This window comes from Ceratotherium simum, chromosome 13 (assembly GCF_057802395.1).
Source record: "Ceratotherium simum simum isolate JZ-2026a chromosome 13, ASM5780239v1, whole genome shotgun sequence".
NCBI classification, from domain to species: Eukaryota; Metazoa; Chordata; class Mammalia; order Perissodactyla; family Rhinocerotidae; genus Ceratotherium; species Ceratotherium simum.
Window position 1 is genome coordinate 44001677 of NC_141912.1, and position 23096 is coordinate 44024772.

The following is a 23096-nucleotide window of genomic DNA, read 5'->3' on the forward strand; positions in this document are numbered from 1 at the left end:
AGCAGGCCAGGCCCAGGGACAGTGAGGGATGCTTTGATCTACCTGTTGGTCATCTGGTTCTCCACACAAGTGGCTCCTCTACTACCTCCCAGACTCCCCTCTCTTCTTCCTTTCTCCAGTGTGGGCGTTACCATGACAACTGATGGTCCCAGGTTCTTGGATGGGAGTGGGGTGGTGAGAATTGAAGGGGGCTTTCCTGAGCCTCACCCAGGGGGTTGTAGTCCAGATTGAGGACGCGGACCTGGGAGCTGTGGGCCACAGCAATGGCGAGGCGGCTCCAGCCCTTGGGGGTGATGCCAGGGTTGGCACTCAGCGTTAACTCCTTCAAGCCTGGGCAGCATCACAGCAAGAAGCCAAGATGGAGAAGTTCAGGCCCCTCCTCAAGCCCCTCCCCCACCCGGAGTCTCTGTGGTGTCCCTAGTGGCTGGGAGCCCCCCCACAGAGCTCCAGGGCCATTAGAGACCATGCCTTCCCTGCAGCCACCCCCTGCAAGCCTGGATTCCTGCCTCCCTCCTGCTCAGCCCCCAATCCTTTTTCCTGAGAGGATTTTCTCCCACTCTGGCAGAGCCCTCAGCTCTGGGCCACGCGCCCCCTGCTCTCTGCACTTAGTTGTTCATCAAGGCCACACCAGCCCATGCCCTCAGCAGGGCCCTGCTCACCAGACTTGGCCCCATCTGGGGGGAGGAGGCCACAGATGAGGTTGATGGCTTCATCACCCAGCATGCAGTCCCCCAAGTCCAGAGCCACGAGGGCAGGGTGGAGGGCCAAGGCTGGATTTAGCAAGGCCAGCCCCGCATCTGTCAGGGGGCTCCCATGCAGGCTGGGGGTGAGACCAGAGAGCAGAGGTTACTGTAGTCAACAGCCCCATCTGTAGGGGGAAGCAGCACCTTCCCTTATGTGAGCCCTAGAGGTGAGGAGGGCACTCGGTCACAGCACTTGGGAGAGGCCTTGGGAAGGGAGAAAGAAAATTCTAGGTTCTAAAGGAATACAGGTAGAAGATGAATTTCGTTTCTTTTCTGGGGCAGGGACTGGGATCCAGGACGCAGCACAGACAAGGGGTGTGTGGGTGGTGGACTGGGATTCTTCAATGGGCAGATGTAGGGCAGGGGTCTAGTACTCCTTGGGAACTGAGGAGCTGCCCCCGAGAAGGGTGCTTAGGTGAGGAGGTACACGTGCCCTGCTAGGAAGGGGTGGATAAACTATCTCATTTGGGGTGGGGCTGCGCCTGCAAAACTCGGAGATAAGGCATGTGCTTGGAGGGGGTTGTGGACGCCTGGGCAGAGGGATGAGGCGTGTGTGTAAGCGGTGAGAAGGCAGGTTGGTGGAAAGACAGGTACAGGAAAGTGTGTGGAGGAAGAGGAGGTGGCGGGGGAGTGCGAGGAGGGGTGCAGTGCCCGGGACCCCCGTGCGAGGGAGCGCACTCACAAGAGGGACTGGATGGAGCGGTTGGTCCGCAGCGCCTCCGCCAGCTGCTTGATGCGGCTGGGGCTGGACACGACGCCCAGGTTAAGGTTGAGCTGTGCCAGCGACGTGGCCCCGGCCAGGGCCCGGCAGATGCGGCCGAAGTCGCGGTCGCAGAGGCGGCAGCCGCGCAACGAGAGCAGGCGCACGGCGTTGTCGCGCAGGCCGCGGCAGATGTCCCGCACCTCGGCGCCTGACAGCGGCTCCCCCGAAATCTGGATGGAGCTGGGCAGCATCGTACCCGCGGCTGGGCCTCTGGGGCCGGGGCTGGGGCCCGGGCCGCGGCCGAGGTTGGCGGGGCCGCGGGCGGGGTCTGGGTTGGGGTCGGGGCCCGGGCTGGGGGCGCGGCCGAAGCGGGGGCAGCGGCTGCGGCAGAGGCGCAGGCGGAGGCGGCGGCGGCCGCAGGGGCGGCGGCGGCGGCGGCGAGGACCCCGGGGGCCCGGGCCGGAGCCGGCCGGGGTTGCGGGGGCGCCGAGGTCGCCGGCCGGGCCGAGACCGCCGGGCGCTGCGGCCGGGGTGGACCGTGCGGTCCGTGTCTGGGCGGCGGGCCGGGGCGCGAGATCCGGAGCCGACGGGGCGCTGCCTGCGCTTGTCCTCGTCCCTCCGGGTTGCGGCGGCGGCTCGGGGGCCTCGGCTTAGGACGCGCGGGACCGGTCTCCGCTCGGAGGCCGCATCCCCCTCCCCTCCTCCAGCCCGGCTCCCCTACCGCCCCGCGGGGAGAGCCCGAAGCGGGCAGGCGGGCAGCCGGCAGCTTCGGCTTCAGCTCCTGCACCCGAGCGGGCGGCGGGTTCCCATGGCAACCGCCGCGTCACCGCCGCTCGCCCCGCCCCCCGCCCGGCCTAGGGCACGCGGGACCACGAGGGTTGCGCACACCGGGTGGTTCAGGAGTGATGGGCACGCTCTTGCCCCGGGTGTGGGGCCTGACAACAGGTAGCATGTAGGTAGCGGGGTTGAGGCCCGGGACGGGCAGGGGTGGGGACGGGAGAGTGGAGGCACGGCACACGGAAATGGCGTTTGAGACTATTACCGACCGGCCTTTTTTGCCCATTCTCTCGTCGTTCCCCATTCCTAAGGCCAGACACTCGGTGCCTTCCCCTGGACCCCAGGCACGCCCTCGCGTCCCCTTTGGAAGTCCCCAGGGCTTCTCAGGCGCGCCCCGCCCCGCCCCCACGTTCCCGCCCCGGCCCCCGCCAGCGCGGCACGCGCGGGGATGCCAGCCGGGGAAGACATCCCCGCGCGGCCCTCGCCAAGATGGCGGCCCCGGGTCACGGCGGGGCGGAGGCGGCCCGAGCGGCCAGGCGTAGCGGACTCCAAAGGGCCCCTGGGGGAGGGGAGCGCAGGTAGATGCAGGGTGTTGGTGCCGCCCCTTCCCCAGGTGCGTGGGGCACTGAGGCCCTGAGGTTCTCGGTCCCCGTGAGACTAGGGTAGCCGAAATAAAGGGGGTGCCCGGACCAGCGACCTGGGGTGGTGGCAGGGCTATGGAACGTGGGCTGCAGCGTTCAGGAAGGGCACAGTGAGGGCAGTGCTGTTGGAACGTTGTCCACTGGTGATGGTGTGGAGGCCTCACTGTAACAGTCACGCAGGCAAATGCAGGGCATGTCTTATAGTCCCTTGATCGGGAGGGAAAGGTGCTGACCCAGATTTACTAGGGTAATGATTTTTTAAATGAATAATAATAAGCGTAGTGAAGGGAGGTGGAAAATTCTGCGCGCTTGTAACCACCTGAATTAACTCCCTAAGTGGGGGTGGATGGTGCTCTGCTTGGGGTGGTGGTTGTTTTTAAGAGTGAACAGCACTCTTGAAGAGGAAGGATGGAGACAATTCTTGAAGAGTGCTTTGTTCCTCTGGCCCCAGGATAACCAGGGCAAAGCCAAGTTTGACTTCAAATGTGAGCTCCCACAGGAAAATTATCCCTACACAGTGGCCTGGGTGCATAAGGGCTTTGTAATGACACGGGGTCGAGTCTGGAAGTTTTTGTCCAATTGTCATTACTCCACTGGCGTCCCAAGAATGAGGGTGAGCCCAGACTCAAGCTGGGCATGCTGTCCCATCAGGCTCATGGTTCTTGTGTTTGAGGCCTTCCTGCCACTCCAGAGGTCAGGTGTCCCCTGCCCTCAGGGACAAGTTACATATTCAATCACTGCCTTCAATGTAGTCTGGGCTGTCCCACCTTCATCCTGCCTGGATGAGGGTATAAAGAAGGGAACAGGTGACATTACCACCACTGACAAGAACAGGAAAGTGTATAGGGGGCAGGGAGGACCACTGGAGGGGTAGCTGCAGTTCCAGACTTCAATCAGTATTTTAATTACCAAGTCTGTCTTAGCAAGACATTGTGTGAGAGACAAAGAGGAAGGAAGGGGTAGGTGGAGAGGGCCTCGGAGGAGCTGGCCCACTTTCTGCACTGGCTGCAGAGCCTGCAGTCCCGGCCACGCGTTCTTGGCCTTGCGCCCTTCAGAAGCCCTGACAGGCGTCAAGGAGGTGCTTAAGCGGCTACAGCTCTGTGGCAGCTGCAGACCCCATCAAAGAGACACATGTCATCAGTACTGTCCTTTAATCCTCCTCCGCTCCGCAGCTGGGGGAAAGGGGGCCGGCCAAGGATTTCAGGTGGGGTCAGTGTGACTGCAGGGTCACTGCGACAGCCTTGGCTGTGGCGTTGAGCAGGGTGGCGGGAATCCTAGCAGCAGGGAGCGCAGCAGGGATGTCTCTGGGGACCCTCTGCATGGGTGGAATGTTGGGGCCCTCCAGTGTGTCCAGGATCCCTGAAAGGAGGACGGAAGGTGAGTGAGAGTCGGCTGGGCCCTGCCCTAGGCAGCTCTCTCCCCGCCCCCCCGGCCCCCCAGGCCCTCCTGTCACTCACCCTCTACCACCTTGTGGTAGGCAAAATGCAGATAGAGCAGGAAGAGCATGTGCAGGGCAGCCAGAGTGCCACAGAGGAGCAGCCGCTGTGTGGGGCCCACAGTCCGTGACACCAACACTGCCACCTAGAGCCACAGGAATACAGTTCAGAGGGCCTGGCTCCGAAGTGAGCAGTGTGGAGAAGACACTCCTCCCTGGAGCAGAACCATCTTTGGGCTCCTCCCTCCCACTGAGAGCACTTTGTGGGGTTCTGCCCGAGCTCTGGGCTGTTTAACCCAACTCCCTGGGAGGACAGCCCACCTCTGGACACCTCTTGCCCAGCTTACCATGCGCAGGGTGGACAGCCCCCCCACCAGCAGCCAGAAGAGGTAGAAGAGGGCGTGGAGGTGGATGTTATAGGTGATGAACAGGACGATGCAGTGCCCAAAGAGGCCGTAGCCCTAGGAAGGAGGATGGTGGAGAGGAAAATCACTCAGGCTGTGCTGGCCTAGACCCTCATGGGGACCCTGACAAAGAAGTGGTCCACTGGCCAGCTCACCCCACTCCATGCCCTGGGGCCCCAAGACAGATGCAGACCAAGGCCTAACTACTCTTTTAAGATCACCCTTGCCTACAACCATGCGGGACTCCTTACCAGCAGTGCCAGCATCTGCAGCATGGTGATCTGGGCATTGCACAGGTAGGCGAGGAAGTAAATGAAGGACGAGACACCCAGCCAGTAGCCGAAGCAGGTGCCAATGGCTGTGCCCATCAGGGTGCCCTCCCGCTGTGGGATGAATGCTCTACTTAGTCCTGGGAGGCCTCTGGTCTCAGCCTCCCCCAGGGCCTTCCTCAGAGGCTGCTGCTACCTCACTCCACCATCGTCTCCTTGGGCAGCTTTCAACTCAGTTCAGCCACCCCCCAAAGTCCTCTGTCCTGCTTACGATAATGGTGTCAGATGTCTTCATCCCGTGGAGGAGGATGGCAACCAGCGTGAAGACCAGCATGAGAGGTCCATAGAGCTCACCTGCGATTTTCTGTCAATATACCAACTCACTCAGGCTGGAGAGTACAATGGCCCTTCTGTTGATGCCTTCCCATGCTTTGCCTGGTGGCCCCACCCTCTGCCCTAGTGCCTCCCCGGGCTCTTCCAGACATGCTACCCCCTATTCACCTGGGGGAAGTTGACCATCTTGATAGGGATCATGGACTCCAGGAGCCTGGGAGAGGAGAGGAGAGATGAGAGCAGAGGCAGCACTAGGCTATGAGGTTCTGGAGGGCCTGAATCTTATTCATCTCTCTAACTCCAGAGAACATGCTGGATGGTAAAGGGAGAAGAGAACAGTAAAGATGGACAAGGAATGAGGGAATCACTTCCTTGCCCCTAAAAATGCTTCCAGGAAGGACAACCCTCCGATGCCGTGCTGACTGATGCAACAGCAAAATGGAGAACTCAGCCCAGCTGGGCCTCAGGAGAAGGCATGACCATTTACCTATTTGACCTGCTCCCCTTTAAAAGACAGGCAAACCCCAGGGGAGAATGCCCAGCATTCAGGGCTGTGAAGGTGAAGCCCTGGGAGAGGTTTACAAGGAAAGGTTTTCCTTGAGGGAGCCAGTGTGCCTCCTGCCTCTTCCCACTTACCGTTTCTCCCGGCACTGCTGAGCTTGTTCTTTAAAGTATAGCTAAGTGGTAAAAACATCCAGGCAAAAGGAAGAAAAAGTACAAGTCACTCCCTCACCCTCTTCTTAAGCGGGTAGCTCCTAACAATACCTTGGATTTTGGCTAGATTTTACTTCCTTTGGCAAACCTGCCTTGTCCCACCCTCCAGCCTACTCTGGGTCCAGGTGTCCCTCCCGTGTGCCCCACCATAGCACATGAGTGCTGTATTGTAACTGCACTTGAGGGCAAGGCTCTCATCCATTTTTACCACTGAATCAGACATAACTACTAACGTGCCGGGCACAGAGCAAATGCTTCATAAAGCCTTGCGGAGTGGTACTGGGTATTTGATAAGCATTGGTTACATTAACGGGTAAACAAAGAACCAAGCCAAGATTAAATCCAGTTCTTGAAAAGTCATTCAACAACTATGCACTGATGTTCTGGTTCAGAAACTGTTGTGGTGCTGGGAATAAAAAGATAAATAAAACAGAGCCTGCTTTTGAGGTGAAATCTGGGGACACAGACACAGGAATAAGAAAGTACAGCTTGGCTGAAATGTTATCTGTTAGAGGAAAGCAGAAAGATCTATAGGACCACTAGGAGAGGACAAAAAGGATGGGGATGAGGAATGGAGAACAAAGGAAGTGACATCTGAGCTAGGTTTTGAGGGAAGATGAGTAGTTTGCTAGATGGAGAAGAGGAAAAAGGCAATGCGTTATCCCCATGTCCTGTTCTATGACGGGTAAGAGGTACGGTGTGGCTGGGCACAGGTGCAATGATGAGGCCTGCGGGGGTCATGAAGAGGGGAGCCTAAGACTTGGTATCTGGTTGTGGTTTGGATGAAGGACTAGGTGTTAAGAGGGCAGCTTCTGTCAGGAGAAGGATCCTCACCTGCTTCGCACCTGGGCAGGCTCCACATCAAAGTAGGGTCTCAGGATGTCGATGTTGGCGTACAAGCTGAAGGCCCTGGAGGCTTGTCTCTTCCCTGCCTGCCACATCTGAAGTAAGGAAGACGGGGGTGGGGTGGGTGGGTATTGTGAGACTCTTGGCTCTAGGCCTTGTAGCTTATTTTCTGTTGGATTTCTACATGGTTCTAACTGGACAATCTGGGGTGAACTTCAACACCAACTCCAGAACCTGGGGGCTGCTTAGGTATACTTTTCCACCTGCCAGGGATCCACTCTTGCTTACCTGATCAGCCACCTGCCTGCTCAGCTGTCCCTTAAAGCCCTTCATGCCCAGGAACTCCCCATCCTCTTCTTCAGCAGCAGCTGCATCAGCATCTACTTCTTCCTCGCGCAGGCGCTGATGCAGCTCACCCATGTCCTCGAAGCTGGAGCCTGAGGTATCATCCATGTTCTCCATGTCAATCACAGCCGAGCCCCCACCCTGTGAAGACAATGGCTCCTAGAGTGCAGGACCTTTCTGCTCCATCCATTAAGTCCTCCTCTGTTCATCCCAGGGTTTGGGGCCTTGTTCTGTCACTGCTGGGGATATGGCTTGGAATCACCACAGATCATGCCACTATCTTCCCCTCTTTTGCTCTCAAAACGCTTGGTTGGTTGGCTCTCTTCTTGCCTGGGAAACCTACTCCCTGTCTTCCATACCTGTCTTTCTCCTATCTTCCCTATCAAAGCCTCAAAGGGCTCCAAAAGTGTCCATGTCCATTTCCTTTGTCTTTCCCAACCCCTAAACGAGGCTGCGTACACAGTATGGTTTTAGCCAGCGCCAGTGGATCCCGCCCACCACTCCGTCATGCCTGACCCCGACCGACCTCCTAATTGTTCCGAAAGAGCGGGCGAGCCCAGAGATCTGAGGCCCTCCGGCTGGAGTACCAGTCTGGACCTTTCAGGTCAGCACTAACCCCAATGCCTTTCGTGTGCACGAAGACCCAAAGGAGAGCAAAAGGGCTGCAAATGGAGCAGACGTCCAGGCTCCAAGGGAGGGTCCCCACGACACTTCAGGACGGCTGCCGGCCCTGGGGCTGCTAGCAGTCGGAGCCTTGGGGCCATTACCTGGATGTTTTCTTCGAACCCTCCCCATTCTGGGCCAGCCCCGTTTCGGGCGCCCCCGGCCGGCGCCGCCGTAGTTGCCATGGCTCTCGAGAGCCCCCGTCGCTGAAGCCCGCGCTGGCACCGAGCGCGGAGTAGTGGGAGAGACGTGGGACTGACGGAGGGAGATGTCCAGGGACGAGAGAGAGAGGTGGGACCCACCGGAACGCAAAAGAGACGAACCCGGATGTTTGGCCAAGACTGACTGCCGGAAGTTGGGGACGTGGACGGAGGCGGGGCAGAATCTCGCGATATTTAAGATTCCAGGAGGTGGTGCGTTGCCACGGAGACGGAGGAGGGCGACTAGAACGCACGCGTCAGTTTGCTGCTCTAGTCACGTGCAGAGGTTGAAGATGGCGGCGGCGCAGGCGGTGGAAGAGATGCGGAGCCGCGTGGTTCTAGGGGAGTTCGGGGTTCGCAATGTAAGCCCTGTGCCCTTGACCTCGGGAGGAGAAATGAGAGCGAGACAGGGATGAGTTTGGATCGGTGTGGGGACAGACTTGGGCTCGCTGCCCCTTCGCAGCAGACTCGTCTCTTTGCCCTAGGTTCATACCACCAACTTTCCCGGTAACTATTCCGGCTATGATGATGCCTGGGACCAGGACCACTTCGAGAAGGTGGGTGGGGCCGGAGAGGGTATGAGGAACGGACCGTGTGATGTGAGCAGCCCCTCCCTTACAAGGTGCCCTTGGGGGTTCGCTCCGTTCATGAAACGTTTATTGAGCAGTGTGCTAGGCACTCCGTGTACACGGTTTCTGCCCTCTTTTGCGAACAAGAAGTTCAGTCTTGTTGGAAAAGAGCGCGCGTAAACAAATGATTCCAGTATGATGTGGTAAAAGCGGTGAATGGCAGTAAGGAAGATTGGGGGTGGGGTGAGGGGTATCCCACAGAGGCACTTAATCTAGAATGGGAAAGGGGGCAGAGGTATGAATGATTTTCTTACTGAAGGAGATGACATCTGAATTGAGCCTTAAACGGTGAGTGGAAGCTGACGACAGCGAAGGATGAGGAAGGACTAAGAACAGAAGCTGAATTATAAAGGCCTTTGTGAGCTGTGCTCCGGCTACGTCCAAGCAGTTAATTATTGCTAGAATGTAAAGCGGGCCGGCGTGCATAGGAATAAGGAGCTTTTGAAGAGCTCTTAAGTAGAGCTGATAAGATTTGCAACTTTAATGGTTGGGAGAGAATGAATCTGAGGATCATCGTATGGGGCAGGCAGATTTGTGATAGAATTGTATAGGGAGCTGAGGTTGAAGGCATGAACTAAGATTATCATCACGGAAATAGAGCAAAGGAGAGAGAGAAGGTAAGTTTGGTGATTGCTTTGATATGGGCTGTGAGGGGGAGCGTGAGATGATCTAGCTCGGGGAACTGCTTTGATGGATGGTGGTGTCCTTTACTGATGAGAAATGGGTCTGGGGGAGGGGAATGATGATGCGTTCCGTTTCCTGCATGTGGAGAAGTCTAGCAGGCTAGTAGAATATATGTTTGAAATGAGATCAGAAGTGAGATATAATGTGAGGAGTTGTTAGTACAGATAGTTGCTAAAACCATGAGTGTGGTCAGGTCACTCTGGAGAGAGACAAAAACCTGGGAAATAGTAACATTTATGGGGTGGGTGGAAGATAGTGAATTTAGGATTCATCGGAAAAAGAAGGAAGAGAACCAGAAGACTGGTGCTCAGAAATCAAGGCAGTAGTTTGAAAATAGGGAGATTCTAGCAACAATGCCAAATGCAGCAGAGGAGTCTAGTAAGATAAGGGTTAAGTAGTGTCACATGGAAGCCTGTTCTTTAGTAGAATAGCCTCCGTGGATGGACTGGCTGGAAGCCATATGGCAGAGGGTTTTAAATGAATGAAAGGTAAAAACAGGAAGACTTTTCAAGAAACTAATAAAGGATTGGAGGAGAAAGGAACATCTAATGAGGGACATCTGGGCCAAGGGAGGTTTTTGGATGAGAGAGAATGTTAAAACGTTGAGAGGAAGGTCCAGAGGGTAGGTACCCTGTTCTATAGAGAACAGACTTCATTTAGTGCTTTTCCTGTCCTTTTAGAATTTCCGTGTGGATGTGGTACACATGGATGAAAACTCATTGGAGTTTGACATGGTGGGAATCGACGCAGCCATAGCCAATGCTTTTCGACGCATTCTGCTAGCCGAGGTATCGGTGGGCATGGTGGCAAGGGTGGACTTGTGAGGGGAAACAGTGCCATGGCCTCGCTTGGAGAATTATCTCAAGCCACCCCTCCTCTTTATTTTTCCTGTAATATTGCTGAGCATTCCTCCTCATTCTTTGAAAACTTTTTATCAAGCATTCTTCTAGGAAGAGGTCTCTCCCATCTCCCTATGTCAGGAGGCGGGGAGTACATGGGGAGTCTATGAGATCTTTGTAGATGATTCTTATTTCTTGGGCAGGTACCAACCATGGCTGTGGAAAAGGTCCTGGTGTACAACAACACGTCCATTGTCCAGGATGAGATCCTCGCTCATCGCTTGGGGCTCATTCCCATTCATGCTGATCCCCGTCTTTTTGAATATCGGAACCAAGGTGAGTGTTTGAGAAAGTGAAATTTTGGGAAAAGGCAAGCAGCTTGCCTGTGAAGTAGATTCTGGAATCAGACTGCCTGTGTTCAAATCCTGGATTGACTACTGCATGACCTTGGGCAAGTTACTCATCTTTTGGTACATCAGTTGTTACCTCTGAGAACACTTGCCCTTGCCTTCCTCAGTTTGTCAAGAGGATTAAATGAGAAATGTAAACAACACACTCAGTATGGTGTCTAGCACTCAAACGTTGACTAGTTCTTTAAGAGCTGCCACCTCCCCCCTTTCTGCAGGAGATGAAGAAGGCACAGAGATAGATACTCTGCAGTTTCGGCTGCAAGTCAGGTGTACTCGGAACCCCCATGCTGCTAAAGATTCCTCTGACCCCAATGAACTCTATGTGAACCACAAAGGTGAGGAGTGGTAGGGAGAGGGAGAAGGCCCACCTGTTGGTGGGTGCTAGTTTTAGGGACTGAGGTCTTCTGATGTGCTTCTCCCCCCAGTGTACACCAGGCACATGACATGGGTGCCCCTGGGAAACCAGGCTGACCTCTTCCCGGAGGGCACTATCCGACCAGTGCATGATGATATCCTCATTGCTCAGCTGCGGCCTGGCCAGGAGATTGACTTGCTCATGCACTGTGTCAAAGGCATTGGTAAGAACTGTATGGGCTGCCCTGGGCAGGAGGGCAGTTCAGTTACAGTGGGGCCACGTGTGACTGAGGTACTCTGCTGAGGTGTCCCTGACAGGCAGAAAGCCAGTGGGCCTTTGCTGTTAGTGGCTTAGGGAACGTGAAGAAGGGTTTCTTACAGGCTCTGATTTCTCTCTTCCCTCCAGGCAAAGATCATGCCAAGTTTTCACCTGTGGCAACAGCCAGTTACAGGCTCCTGCCAGATATCGCCCTGCTTGAGCCGGTGGAAGGGGACGCAGCTGAGGAGCTGAGCCGTTGCTTTTCACCTGGTGTTATTGAGCTGCAGGAAGTCCAAGGTATGGTTTTTGGGATGCCGTTCAGGTCAGGACCTCAAGTATGTATTTTTTGAAGGTAGCACAGAGAAATAAAAGCTCTGGGCTCACGTATTTATAACATAGTTTGTTTTCATTAGGTAAAAAGGTGGCCAGAGTTGCCAATCCCCGGCTAGATACCTTTAGCAGGGAAGTCTTCCGGCATGAGAAGTTCAAGAAGGTTGTACGGCTGGCTCGGGTCCGGGACCATTATATCTGTGAGTATCAAGCTGGGGGGCGGGGGGCAGGTCTTCGGTACTGCAGCTTCCTTGCAGAGTCCAGACGTGGAATCGGGCAATAACTTACACAGGAGCTTTTGCAGGCCCTGCCTGGGCTAAAGTGTCTCTTTGGTCCCCAGTCTCTGTCGAGTCAACAGGGGTGTTGCCACCAGATGTGCTGGTGAGTGAAGCCATCAAGGTACTGATGGGGAAGTGCCGGCGGTTCTTGGATGAACTAGATGCGGTTCAGATGGACTGAAGTTTACACTGGACTTATGGCATGGCTGGGCTTGCAGGCTTGCTCCTGAGGCCAACTGAAGATTCTGGATTTTTTTTTTTTTTTTTTGTGAGGAAGATCAGCCCTGAACTAACACCCATGCTAATCCTCCTCTTTTTGCTGAGGAAGACCGGCTCTGAGCTAACATCTATTGCCAGTCCTCTTCCCCCCCCCCCCACCCAAAGCCCCACTAGATAGTTGTATGTCATAGTTCCACATCCTTCTAGCTGCTCTATGTGGGATGCAGCCTCAGCATGGCTGGAGAGGCAGTGCGTCGGTGTGCACCCGGGATCCGAACCAGGGCCGCCAATAGCGGAGCATGCGCACTTAACCGCTAAGCCACGGGGCCAGCCCAAGATTCTGGATTCTAACTTGCCCCCACAGGAGTGCTGTAGAGAGCCCAGTGTGACTAGGGGTCCTCAGTTTTTCTGGGACAATTACGGCTTTATTTTCAGTCAATACATTTTGTTAAGTGTACCACAAAACGTGACTTTTATGCCTTTGTAAGGTGTTAATGTAAATAAATTCACATTCAAAAAGCCTTTTGTCAGAGACCACTTCTTGAGTTTTGGCCCCCAAAAATGGGGCCTCACCTAAGAACAGGCTTGGTATTATTTAGCAATTTGGAACACTGGGCTCAAATGTCACTGTGGGTCAGGGCTAAGACCCTCTGACGCCTCATGAGAAATGCCAAATTGAGGTGGTTTCTGGGGGGCACAGCCAGACCCTAGAAAAACATTGTGTGCCACTGTAATCCACTGTCTCCTGGATTATTACCAGAGGAAGTTCCTGTTGGAAAAAAGGTGGCTTATAGCAGTCAAGTCACATTGCTATTGGGCCACATGAGGAAGAACAGCAGTTCCCTTTGGACAGTCTCTCAGTCAGGTCCAGAGGCCACCAGTGACCACTGTGAGAACGGTATGGGCTGCCTGGTCTAGGTGTCAGGAATAGAAACCTTTTTCTAGCTGGCATACTACTTCAGAACACTTGACGGAGCAGGCCCATCAGTCACGCTTCTTCCTGCGCAGTCCCCTTAGCAGGATGCTCACAAGGAACATTGACCCTGGAGTATGCCACTGGTTTGAAAGAGGCAGCTGGGGCCCTTCTGTAGGAAATTGAGATTTTTACTGACATGCAGATGTGCTTTAGAGTTAATGTTTCTACAAAAGGTTCTATAAACAATAGAAAACTTCTAGCATGAAGTCACAGGATGTTAAAAATATTACAACACAATAAATACAACTATGCCCTCCACAGCCCCAACCAGAGGAGTAGGCAGCATCAAGTCTGGAGGGAAACATGCGTTAAGAAAGCCTTCACAGTTGACAGGAAGAAGCCCAGAGCACCACCCAGAAAAAGGGTGTGGGGCAAGTCTGTGCCGCAGAACAGATACACGGGACTCCAAGTCCTGTTTCCCCAGCTTCGCCTCTTCCCTACCCAACCCGCACCAGCTCACAGCTGTAGCTTCGGTCCACGCCACTCCACTCAGTCCTCACTGAAACCCTCTTGTCAGCGGATTGGATCAGTGATAGGCCTGTTTTTGTGCAGAACTCAGACATACTATATGGTTTCTGGAGGCATTAAGCCTGACTATGGCCAGCAACGATCTCAAGGCTAGGGTTCCACATCCATGTCCCCTCTGCTTACAGGGCTGTCCAGTGACCTCTAGAATGGAGACTCACAGGTTGTGATGGGAAGGCATATTTTCTTTTGGAAATGGCCCATGAGAGAAGTGACCAGGGACCTGAAAGACCATGGGATTTTTGAAGGCACCTGGACTCAGCTAGTCTAGGAGAAGAGACCAGGTGGCTTTGCTAGCTGCTTGTCACAGATGTAGCCTAGCTGGTCTGCATTATCCTTAGATGCCAGTGGCATCATGTGACACTAGATAGGGTACTGTGGCTCTTGTGCCTGAGTGGACCCTGGGGCTGAGGAAACCACACTGAGGGGTCGGTCATGGAAGGGGGACATTAGAGAGCACTACAGACCCTGGCCCAGCCTGTCCCTGAAGGTGCTACACTTGCTCATGTCCAGAGCTTAGCAGTTGCCTGTACCGTGGGATCCCATCAGGTAGCCAGATTCTTGCTCAAAACAAAGAGAGGGAACTGGCCAAATTCACTTCAGCATTAGGCACCTGACCCAGACATGTCCCTGGGGGATGGGAAGGTTCCCTGCCAGCCCAGCAGCAAGGGGGCTCAGGGGGACTGCAATGGTCCAGGAGAAACTCTGGCACAAGTAGTTCAGGGCTGAGCCCTCGCCGTAAGCCTGGCTAGTCGCAGTGTCGGGGACAGCGCCCCTTGTTCCCACTGCACAGGCATATGGTTGCACGGGGGCAGGAGCCACTCTGCTCTAGCTTTTCTCTCTTGGAAAAGCCAAAACTCCAAGTAGAATGGGAGCTACCTGGGAGATGCAGACAGAATGGTGTAAGCCCTGACTCCCTTTCTTGATACTTGATACTTTAGTATAATGACTTCCGGCCCTGCACAGGGCCCACTCTCTCCAGCTCCAGACCTGGAGCTTTCTCCAGGCTGACAATGGTGGAAAGTGAGGTGGCAGTGGAGAGGGGCCTGGACATTAGCTACGAAGGGGAAGAGATGACAATAAAGGCCGAGGAAGGATGCCCAAAAGCTTGATTCAGGGTTCAAAGATGGTGGCCAGGCTGCCCTCCTCGTTGTCCAGCACCTCTGTCTCCAGCATTGGCTTTGTTTTTTTGAAAAGCGAGGGAAGATTCTTAATGTGAACTTCCTTTCGGAACTGCTCTCCCAAGGGTTTCTGTGGAAAACAAATGAGAGAGAACTAATGCTGGGCCCTGAATAGTGGGTTGTTTTAAAGACCATTACCCACCGTAACGGCCAGTGGCTATAGGTGCTTTCTGGTTTGTCTGTACGCATGGTCGAGGAAGACTGCAGGGGTGGCTGAGAGCACTAAGGAAGGGGCATGACCTACCCCGATGCAACCCGCAATGAGGCGTTTGAACTGGTCCTTCCGACGCTTGTCAGCCACCTTCTGCAGAGAGGGGTTCAAAAGCTTGCAGTCAAACTGGTCCAGAGAGTCCTTCTGTATTTCAGGAATCTGTTCCATCACAGCTCTTATCTCCAGGTACCTAGGGCGCTGAGAATGGGGATGCACCCACTCAACGGTGTGGGTTTGGGCCCTGCCACCTTTGCCAATCCCTGCCACACCCACCTCGCAGGGGCATCTCTAGCAACTTCGCAGCTGCCTCCATTTAGGATAAGGCCCAAATGACTGGGAGCAGGCTGTGACGGTGAAGCCACAGCCCCCCTGCCCCCTTGCCTTTTCCACTCACCAGCGCCTCATATATCTGGAAGGCCAGGTGGACCAGGGAAGCCATGCAGCCGTCGTGCTGCCCGTGTGTCTGTAAGCCCTTTAGCACACTGGTGAAAAGCCACGTAACGGCGTCTGCCAGCAGCGTCCCTGATAGCACCTGGGGAGACAGCTGTGCTCAGGGCCAAAGTGGACTCTGAAGGGCCGGCCCAGCACCCCAATCTCCCAACTGAGTCAGTCAATCCTCATGACCCAGACTTTTCAAAAGGGGTGAGAAGGGGTGAATAACCGTACTTGTTTGAGGAGAGGCCAGCAGAGCTGTGTGGTTGTCCTCTGGCAGGACAGAGTATCCTTCCAGGCCAGGGAATTGAAGGCAGTAATTAATAGCGCTGTACAAACATCCTAACGAAAGAGGATGAAGGATTATAATGAGAAAACAAGCGCAGTTTTCTGAGTATTATGCATCAGGAGCTGGAGTTTTAATAGGTAAGCAGGAAAATGATAACAGCAGCTACTGAAGAGAAATGAGTTTACTTCTCTCTACGTATATCAGGCAGTCAAAAAGAAAAATCAGAGGCCGTCCTGGTGGCATAGCGGTTAAATTCACGTGCTACACTTCAGTGGCCCAGGGTTCGCAGGTTCAGATCCCGGGTGCGGACCCGACACACTGCTCATTGAGCCATGCTGTGGCGGCGTCCTATATAAAGTAGAGGAAGATGGGCATGGATGTTAGCCCAGGGCCAATCTTCCTCAGCAAAACGAGGAGGATTGGCAACAGATGTTAGCTTAGGGCTAGTCTTCCTCACCAAAAAAAAAAAAAAAAAAAAGGAAAAAAAACCAACATAGAAGAGAAAACCTGTGTGCAGGAAGGAGAGAGAGCTCAGGCCCAGGGGAGGCTGCACTCCAGGAACTGGCATCAGTGTGCCTGTGTTTTCCTGAGAGCCTTTGCCCACGCCAGCACGGGAGACCCATGGCCTTGCGCTTTCCCCCATTTTCGGGGGGCTTTAGGAACAGGAACTTAACTCATATAAAGGAGTATTACCCAAAAAACTTTTCTGACGGAATCACAGTGAGAAAAACAGAAGCTGGCTCCCCGGCCAGGAAAGGAGGGAAACATCACCTGCTTTCCACCCACCTCATGCTTCATCAGACATTTGCCCAGGTCCGTAAGCTCCGCCATGGCTGAGGGGGCCACCTCTGTGGCCATCATCTCTTCATCTGCAAGCAGAGAGCAGAATGTTAAGCTCCATCCTTCCAGAACAGAGAAGAATATCCTGTTCTGACAGAAGCCCAAAGTAAAGGACAGTTGAGTATCCTGGGCTGACTGGTGGTTGAGCAGGACTGGGACAGCCCCCAGCCTCATAACAGGGTGCCCTGGCCACGGCAGATCTAGAGACGCATCTAGCTGTACACCTGGCAAACAGTGGGGAACACGGGATTTTCTGGACAGTTACTTAAAAAGCTGCAAATGCTGAGGATCTTTTGTCGCTGAACAAATATTTGTGGACCCGCGGCAGCAGGCACTGACTTAGTTACTAGGTTATAACAGGAACAGGACTAAGTCCCTTCCCTGATTGGAGTCTACATTCTAGTGAGGGAGACAAGTAATAAATGGATATATAAATAAAACAATGCTAGGCAGTGATAAGTGCTATGAAGAAAACTAGAGCAGAGGAAGAATGCAGAGTGGCTGGGATTGCTGTTTTTGACAAGTTGGTCATGGAAGACCTCTTGGAGGTGACATTTGAGCAGAAACCTGAATGAAGCAAGGGGATAGGCACATATACAGTTGGGAGAAAAATCTTTCTAGACAGAGGAAACAGCAAGTGCAAAGGCCCTGAGGTAGGAGTATGCTGGAGGAATACAGCAAGAGGGCCAGCACAGATCAAAGCTAGATACACAACATCTTACCCACACCAGGCTTCAAGGGAAACAGTTTCTATGGGAACTGAGCTAGTTACAGAAGGGACAATATTTAGGAGCCTGAGGGCAGACCTCCGAGGGCCATGCAACAGGCTCACTTACCATCTCCATCTGCAGGGGGAGCAGTACCGTGGTCAGCACCTTTCTTTGAAACACAGCACACCGCTAGAGCAAGAAAGCAGGGTTACTGGGCTTACTACGGCCAGACAACAGCCACCTCAGGCCAATGGATCCCAAACGGACTCTGGGCAGGTGAGGAGGGGGAGGTGGGGTACTGTCCAGGCACAAAATCAGCTTCATCAGAGGAAAAAGAGGCATTCGACCAGACTGTGTTCTGGTTCCTCTTCAAGTTCAATTAACTGGAGGAAGATTACAGAATTCTCTGAGAGTAAGTGACGAGGAGAGGATGCCTGACACATCCCTGGTCTACTGTGGATCTCAAACAAATGAAATGACCAAAACATAAAAAAGAAAATTAACCACCTTCATTTCCAAGAATTAAAATTTTTCCCTATTTAGACAAAGCTAGGAAGTTATTCCTACCATTAATCCAAATTCCTTCTGCTATTTTAGACATTTCCTCATAATCTGGCCTTAGTATGAACAACTACAATTCACTTCACAATTCATAAAATGCCCTTGGTTGATTTAAGGACTACCTAGTTTCTATCTAGTTAATTATTTCTTATCAATCTGTCAGTATCGCTGCAAACATGCCTTATAATGGGGCTGGGTGACCAGTACTTTTTCCAGAAAAATTCTTCTCTACTACCCTGGATTCCCACATTCCACTTACTGATTAGGTCCATGACTTCTCGGGTTAACATCCTCACCAGTTGTTCCTCCAGCATCTCTTGAGACTCGGGATTTTCATCTGCAGTCTCATCTTCTCCACTGCAGAAAACCAGGGGGCCCAGTTGCATGGGAGTGCAAAGTGACCCTAACCAGACCCTCTGTGCCCACCTCCTTCTCCTGGCTTCCTTCTGGCCTACATTCTATGCAAATGTTGGGAATGGATAGTAATGATCCACTGAGGGATATTATTACTTATGACTATATCCATTTGGACAGAGGGTACTGGATCAAAATCCTAAGTGGGTACGGATGTCTCACCATCTTCCTAAGGCAGCTGAAGATTGCCCCTATGAGCGCTTCATCTGAGTCTGCCTAACGGTCATAGACAAGCCATCTACCGTCTAGGCCGAGAATGACTATAACCTACTGCTGTTCGAGCCCTGGATGGCAGAATCCTCCCCTGCCACCCTCTTCCATCTCCCACCCCAAAAGTGGCTGCCAGCTCATCCAGCAAGAAGAGATGTTCCTTACCAAAGCAGGCTCCTCTGGTTGATGACTTGCCATTTTTGGGAAAGCCTCTGAGAAAACAAAAAGGAAATAAACACTAGTACTGGGGAGAAGGTTGGAACAGATAACATCTAAGGTCCATTTCATGGTTAGAATTAGACAATGATGATTCCAGACTTCAATGACAGAGCCTTGGGAGACCCTACCAGATACGGTTTCTGTAACCTCTCCCACACCCATGATGAGGGCAGCATATTAAACACTACTTTGCTTGGAAACGGTCAACAACATTTTAGAATTTCTGGGTCTCTCTGGACACACCTGTTCTCCACCCAGCTGGTCCCCCTGCTTAATTCCATAGTCAGAGAAACAGACCCAGGGGGAGTACCCCCCCATGATTCCCCTTCAGTTAACGGGAGGCTAGTAGCAGAATCTGAGCCTATAGATGCAATTGAACCACTGTGTGGGCAATTGAACCAGTTTGGTTCTTGCGGGGCTGCTCAATCCACTGCAGCAAGGATAGTCTGCTGGGGGGGGGGGTGGCTGCACAGCCATCCTGGCAGGGCTAGGAGACAACACTCTCAGGAGCTCCTGACTTGCAAAACTCATGAGAGGCCATCCTTCCTCTGTGAATGTCTGTCTATTCAAGTCCATTGCCCATTTTTGAATCATTTTTGTTGTTGAGTTTTGGAAGTCACTCTATATATTCTGAATATTAATCCCTTATCAGATATATGATTTGCAAATATTTCTCCCATTCTGTGGGTTGCCTTTTTACTCTGTGGATAGGACTTTTGCCAAGTCCTATCTGCTGCCCTTTCTGACCGATCTCTTACCATGTGGAGGTAGGTGAAGAGAGGTCCAAGGATGGGAGACACCAGGGCTTCATAGTGCTCCGGGGGACAGAAGAGCACCAGAGGCTTCACAAAGACCCATGCCACAGCACGTTAAGAAGTTTTAGCACAAGAGTACGCACCCCTCACCTGCCAGGCTGGAAACCTGCCAGGCAGCAGGTTGCTCCCTTGGGCAGAGTCAACCCCCAAAGGACTTGCAAGATACCAAGAACATCCTGTGTTAAAAGGCAAAAATCTTCAACCTCTTTTCCGAAAATCTGAAGCTGCATGGATACTCAACTCTATTATATTTTTAGTTGAACTGTCTTTTCTACCAGGCTGCACGTTATGGGCACTGGGTTGCCTGAAAATAGGGAAGAAAAAAATAGGAGGGACACCCTTATAATATTGTAAACTCTCCTTTACCATTCTCCTTACAATATAACTTCAGGGAAGAAAGACACTCATAAAAACATTTAAAAAAAGTCCAAATGAGAATGAAGTATGAGTGCCTTTTCAAAGAGGAAGCACCTGACAAAACATAGAAAAGGGATAAAAGCTTCATCTTTCCTATTTCTAAGAAGTGGGATGGTAAAGATTTACCCCTAAGGAGAAAGAGCTTTTCAGGACCCCCCTGGACTGCCTTCGTGTTTTTCCTGCTATTTACTTCCATCTTCCTGTCCTTGTAATGTGGTTATTATACACTTAGAAAAATGATTCCATCTATTCCACACAGCTCAGCTCTGCCTCCTCTGGTGCCTGTGAACTGTTCCTGTCTTCAATCTTCTGGCCCTTTGGGTTATCTAGGGACTTTTGAAAGGATATGAAGCATGGGTCTGAGTCGGTAGTCAGGAATATTGTTCAAGTTGACGAAGGCCGAGCTGAGGAGCTGGGTAGCAAGGTGTTCCACGGTGTAGAAGTCCTGCTGCATGGAAGGGCCTGCCTTCCCTAGGATATGAAAACTGTAAGGGAAAATCATGGGCAATGACAAATCCAACATCTGTTATTGCCAACCCTGGCTACCCCGGGAATTTCTAGTCTATGATAAGACCTCTCAGTTAGAAAAGCAATTGTATTTACTCCCTAAGAGAACTTTAGCTTCATCAGTCTACTTCAAAGATGTGGACTTAATCTTTTATCAAAAGTGAAAATAACACCTCCCCCCACCCCCCACTTTTAAGGACACTTCTTCTTTTTTTTTTTTGTGAGGAAGCTCGGTCCTGAGCTAACATCTGCCAATCCTCCTCTTTTTGCTAAGGAAGACTGGCCCTGGGCTAACATCCATGCCCATCTTCCTCCACTTTATATGGGATGCCGCCACAGCATGGCTTGACAAGCGGTGCGTCGGTGTGCACCCGGGATCCGAACCAGCGAACCCCGGGCCGCCACAGTGGAGTGTGTGCACTTAACCACTTGCGCCACCGGGCTGGCCCCTAAGGACACTTCTTGATAGCAGATTCAGCATCTTTTTTTTTTTTTGAGCAAGATCAGCCCCAAGCCAACATCCATGCTAATCCTCCTTTTTTTTTTTTTTTTTTTTTGCTGAGGAAGACCAGCTCTGAACCAACATCCCTTGCCAATCCTCCTCCTTTTTTTCCCCAAAGCCCCAGTAAACAGCTGCATGCCACAGTTGCACATGCCTCCAGCTGCTGTATGTGGGACGCGGCCCCAGTATGGCTGGAGATGTGGTGCGTCGGTGCGGCCCGGGGTTCCAAACCCGGGCTGCCAGCAGTGGAGCGCACGCACCCAATGGCTAAGCCACGGCACTGGCCCTCAGCATCTTTTTAAAGACAGAAGTTGGTACCCAGGAACTTCATAAGTAATGCGGATTTACAATGGAGCATTTCTCACTAGCTTGGCTCATTAGAGGAGCACTGGGTTAGTGAGGCCAATGCCCTGGGTGTGGCGGAATACAGGAGCGCCAGCTACCTCCCCATCCTGCACCCAGGACCCAAAGACAAAATCTGGCCAACTACCTTCCAGCGTCCCATGAAAAGCAGCCACAAGGAGTGAGGGATCTTAGAAAATGCATTCCCACCACTAGATTTTCTATTTTGGTCTCATCATTTTACGTAATGGAGAACACACCTACCTATTTTTCTTTTAAAAGTTAATTGTAAAACATTTCAAACATACAGAAAATTACAGAATATAACAGACAAGTTGGGCATAAAATATCAAGTCATGGCTAGGACTGACGCACCTATGACAATTATAAAAAAGCAAATGCAAGAAAGCAGTCTGTTCATTTTGATGTGACACTAGAATCATTAGTTTCCTGTCAAATTCTTACCTCATCTTACCTGTATACTAGAATTCTAGATTGAAAGTCCAACTCATGGCCATTCCTATGTAATGCATATCTAGGAGAACAGGGAGAGGCAGCACTGGTTCCTTACCAGTTTTCATAGAGGGTGCTGAAGAAACGCTGCATTCTTTCCAAGACTGTTTTGTAGACAGGATAGTCATTCAGTTCCAGGAGAGGCTGAGGTAATCCTACAGAGAAAGACAGGTCAGGAACATGCTGCTTCACTGCCCAGAGTCTCACCTGCCAACACCCTGCAGCAGGCAGGTGTGGTTTGGGGGTGGGGGGTGAGGGGACTATAAATGAAAGCAGCTGGCCAGTTGGAGGTGCTAAGGGCTCCCCTACAGGTGACCGCTGCACTGTCTTGGCAGGGAAAGGTGAAGGCTACTGAAGTACCCAGAACTTCAGAGTAGACCTGGCCACTCCAACTTCTGCCTGGGTTTCTCCTGATGGGACTTGTACCAAAACACACAATGACAGCTCAAAATGATCTCTCCATACAACAAGCGGATGCCCCTCATCCCTTTTTACGTTGTGGAACCTCTTTTTCAAGCAAAACTTTATGTAAAAGCCCAAGATGTGTAGTAGATCAAAATGAAACCCACTTACCTCAGTATAACAACTGCCTTAAAAGATCTATACTTCTAATCAGAGCAAGTCAAGTCTTGCTCATGGCTGGAAGCTGCCAGAGGGAATTGTTTGTCCATTCTAGTATGTTTTGGTTGACCATTTACTTCTATAGCGGGAGTTCCTGGCTTAATTTGAATAACTGAATAGGGGGGAGGGGAATGGATTATGAAGCAACACCTACTTTTTATATTAATGGCAAGACATTTCTTGGAAGTTCTACTTTTACTGGTGTCTGCAACATGGACCTTAAGTGTAATGGTGCCAAAGGAATGGCCCAGGTCTGTGCAGGCCAAGACAGAAGGACATGAGCTCTGGAGAGGCAAACCAACACCCTTCCTTTCATTAATGTCACAGCTGAGGAATGCTCACTGGATTGCTTAATCATGGCCACGCCCAGGCAGAGGTTATGGCTGGAACGAAGAGATACTGAGGGGGCTGTGATGGTGAGCCAGCATGAAGCTTCAAAGATTGGGATAAGGTTGAGACAACTCTGGACGTCTCTAGCTCTAACTTCTAACCACTGCCTTGCTCTCTGTGTTCCAGCCACATGAGTCACCCCTCTCTACTCCCTGGACATATGAAGCTCTTTCCTGCAGGCCTCGGGATCTTGTACCTGCCATTCTGTTTGCCCAGAATACTCAGCATCTCCTCTTGCCCCCACCCTGGTAGGCTCCTACTCATCCTCTAAGTCTCCACTGGGAGGCACTCTTCTGACTCCTCTCCAAGACTGGGTTAGGTCTCCCAATAACCACACTCACAGCCA

At 52.4% G+C, this 23096-nt stretch overlaps 4 protein-coding genes across 7 annotated transcripts in view; 1 reads left to right on the forward strand and 3 right to left on the reverse strand.

Moving 5' to 3' along the window:
• The window catches only part of LRRC73 (leucine rich repeat containing 73), a 3677-nt gene extending 1591 nt beyond the window's left edge, over positions 1-2086 (reverse strand). The window contains exons 1-3 of the mRNA XM_004424093.3: positions 1426-2086; positions 660-820; positions 208-330 (exon numbers count right to left, since the gene is read on the reverse strand). Of these exons, the coding sequence (XP_004424150.1) occupies positions 208-330; positions 660-820; positions 1426-1697 (556 nt within the window). The 5' untranslated portion in view covers positions 1698-2086. The remainder of the gene's footprint in view (positions 1-207; positions 331-659; positions 821-1425) is intronic.
• A 1658-nt stretch (positions 2087-3744) lies between these two features.
• On the reverse strand, positions 3745-8206 carry YIPF3 (Yip1 domain family member 3). Of its 2 annotated transcripts, XM_004424091.3 has the most exons (9): positions 7978-8205; positions 7154-7351; positions 6854-6960; positions 5474-5519; positions 5244-5336; positions 4955-5086; positions 4647-4760; positions 4322-4445; positions 3745-4223 (listed from the first exon to the last, which is right to left on the reverse strand). In XM_004424091.3, the coding sequence occupies exons 1-9, from the start codon at positions 8056-8058 to the stop codon at positions 4075-4077; spliced, it is 1044 nt and encodes a 347-aa protein (XP_004424148.1). In that variant the 5' UTR covers positions 8059-8205; the 3' UTR covers positions 3745-4074. The 2 variants fall into 2 exon arrangements, with proteins under 2 accessions (XP_004424148.1, XP_087294779.1); XM_087438653.1 differs by lacking the exon at positions 4955-5086 and having other exon boundaries at positions 7978-8206.
• Positions 8207-8308: 102 nt separating this feature from the next.
• On the forward strand, positions 8309-12594 carry POLR1C (RNA polymerase I and III subunit C). 2 transcript variants are annotated; one of them, XM_004424090.3, is made up of 9 exons: positions 8309-8435; positions 8559-8630; positions 10067-10174; positions 10429-10561; positions 10851-10970; positions 11061-11213; positions 11396-11545; positions 11662-11778; positions 11919-12594. In XM_004424090.3, the coding sequence occupies exons 1-9, from the start codon at positions 8367-8369 to the stop codon at positions 12035-12037; spliced, it is 1041 nt and encodes a 346-aa protein (XP_004424147.1). In that variant the 5' UTR covers positions 8309-8366; the 3' UTR covers positions 12038-12594. The 2 variants fall into 2 exon arrangements, with proteins under 2 accessions (XP_004424147.1, XP_087294778.1); XM_087438652.1 differs by lacking the exons at positions 8309-8435; positions 8559-8630 and adding an exon at positions 8943-9319.
• A 602-nt stretch (positions 12595-13196) lies between these two features.
• The window catches only part of XPO5 (exportin 5), a 50313-nt gene continuing 40413 nt past the window's right edge, over positions 13197-23096 (reverse strand). For both annotated transcript variants that reach the window (XM_014782678.2, XM_014782677.2), the window contains 11 exons: positions 21798-21894; positions 20224-20360; positions 19402-19499; positions 18590-18636; positions 18060-18157; positions 17366-17428; positions 16476-16558; positions 15635-15742; positions 15363-15500; positions 15002-15166; positions 13197-14827 (listed from right to left, as the gene is read on the reverse strand). In XM_014782678.2, coding sequence (XP_014638164.1) covers positions 14690-14827; positions 15002-15166; positions 15363-15500; positions 15635-15742; positions 16476-16558; positions 17366-17428; positions 18060-18157; positions 18590-18636; positions 19402-19499; positions 20224-20360; positions 21798-21894 — 1172 coding nt within the window. In that variant the 3' untranslated portion in view covers positions 13197-14689. The remainder of the gene's footprint in view (positions 14828-15001; positions 15167-15362; positions 15501-15634; positions 15743-16475; positions 16559-17365; positions 17429-18059; positions 18158-18589; positions 18637-19401; positions 19500-20223; positions 20361-21797; positions 21895-23096) is intronic.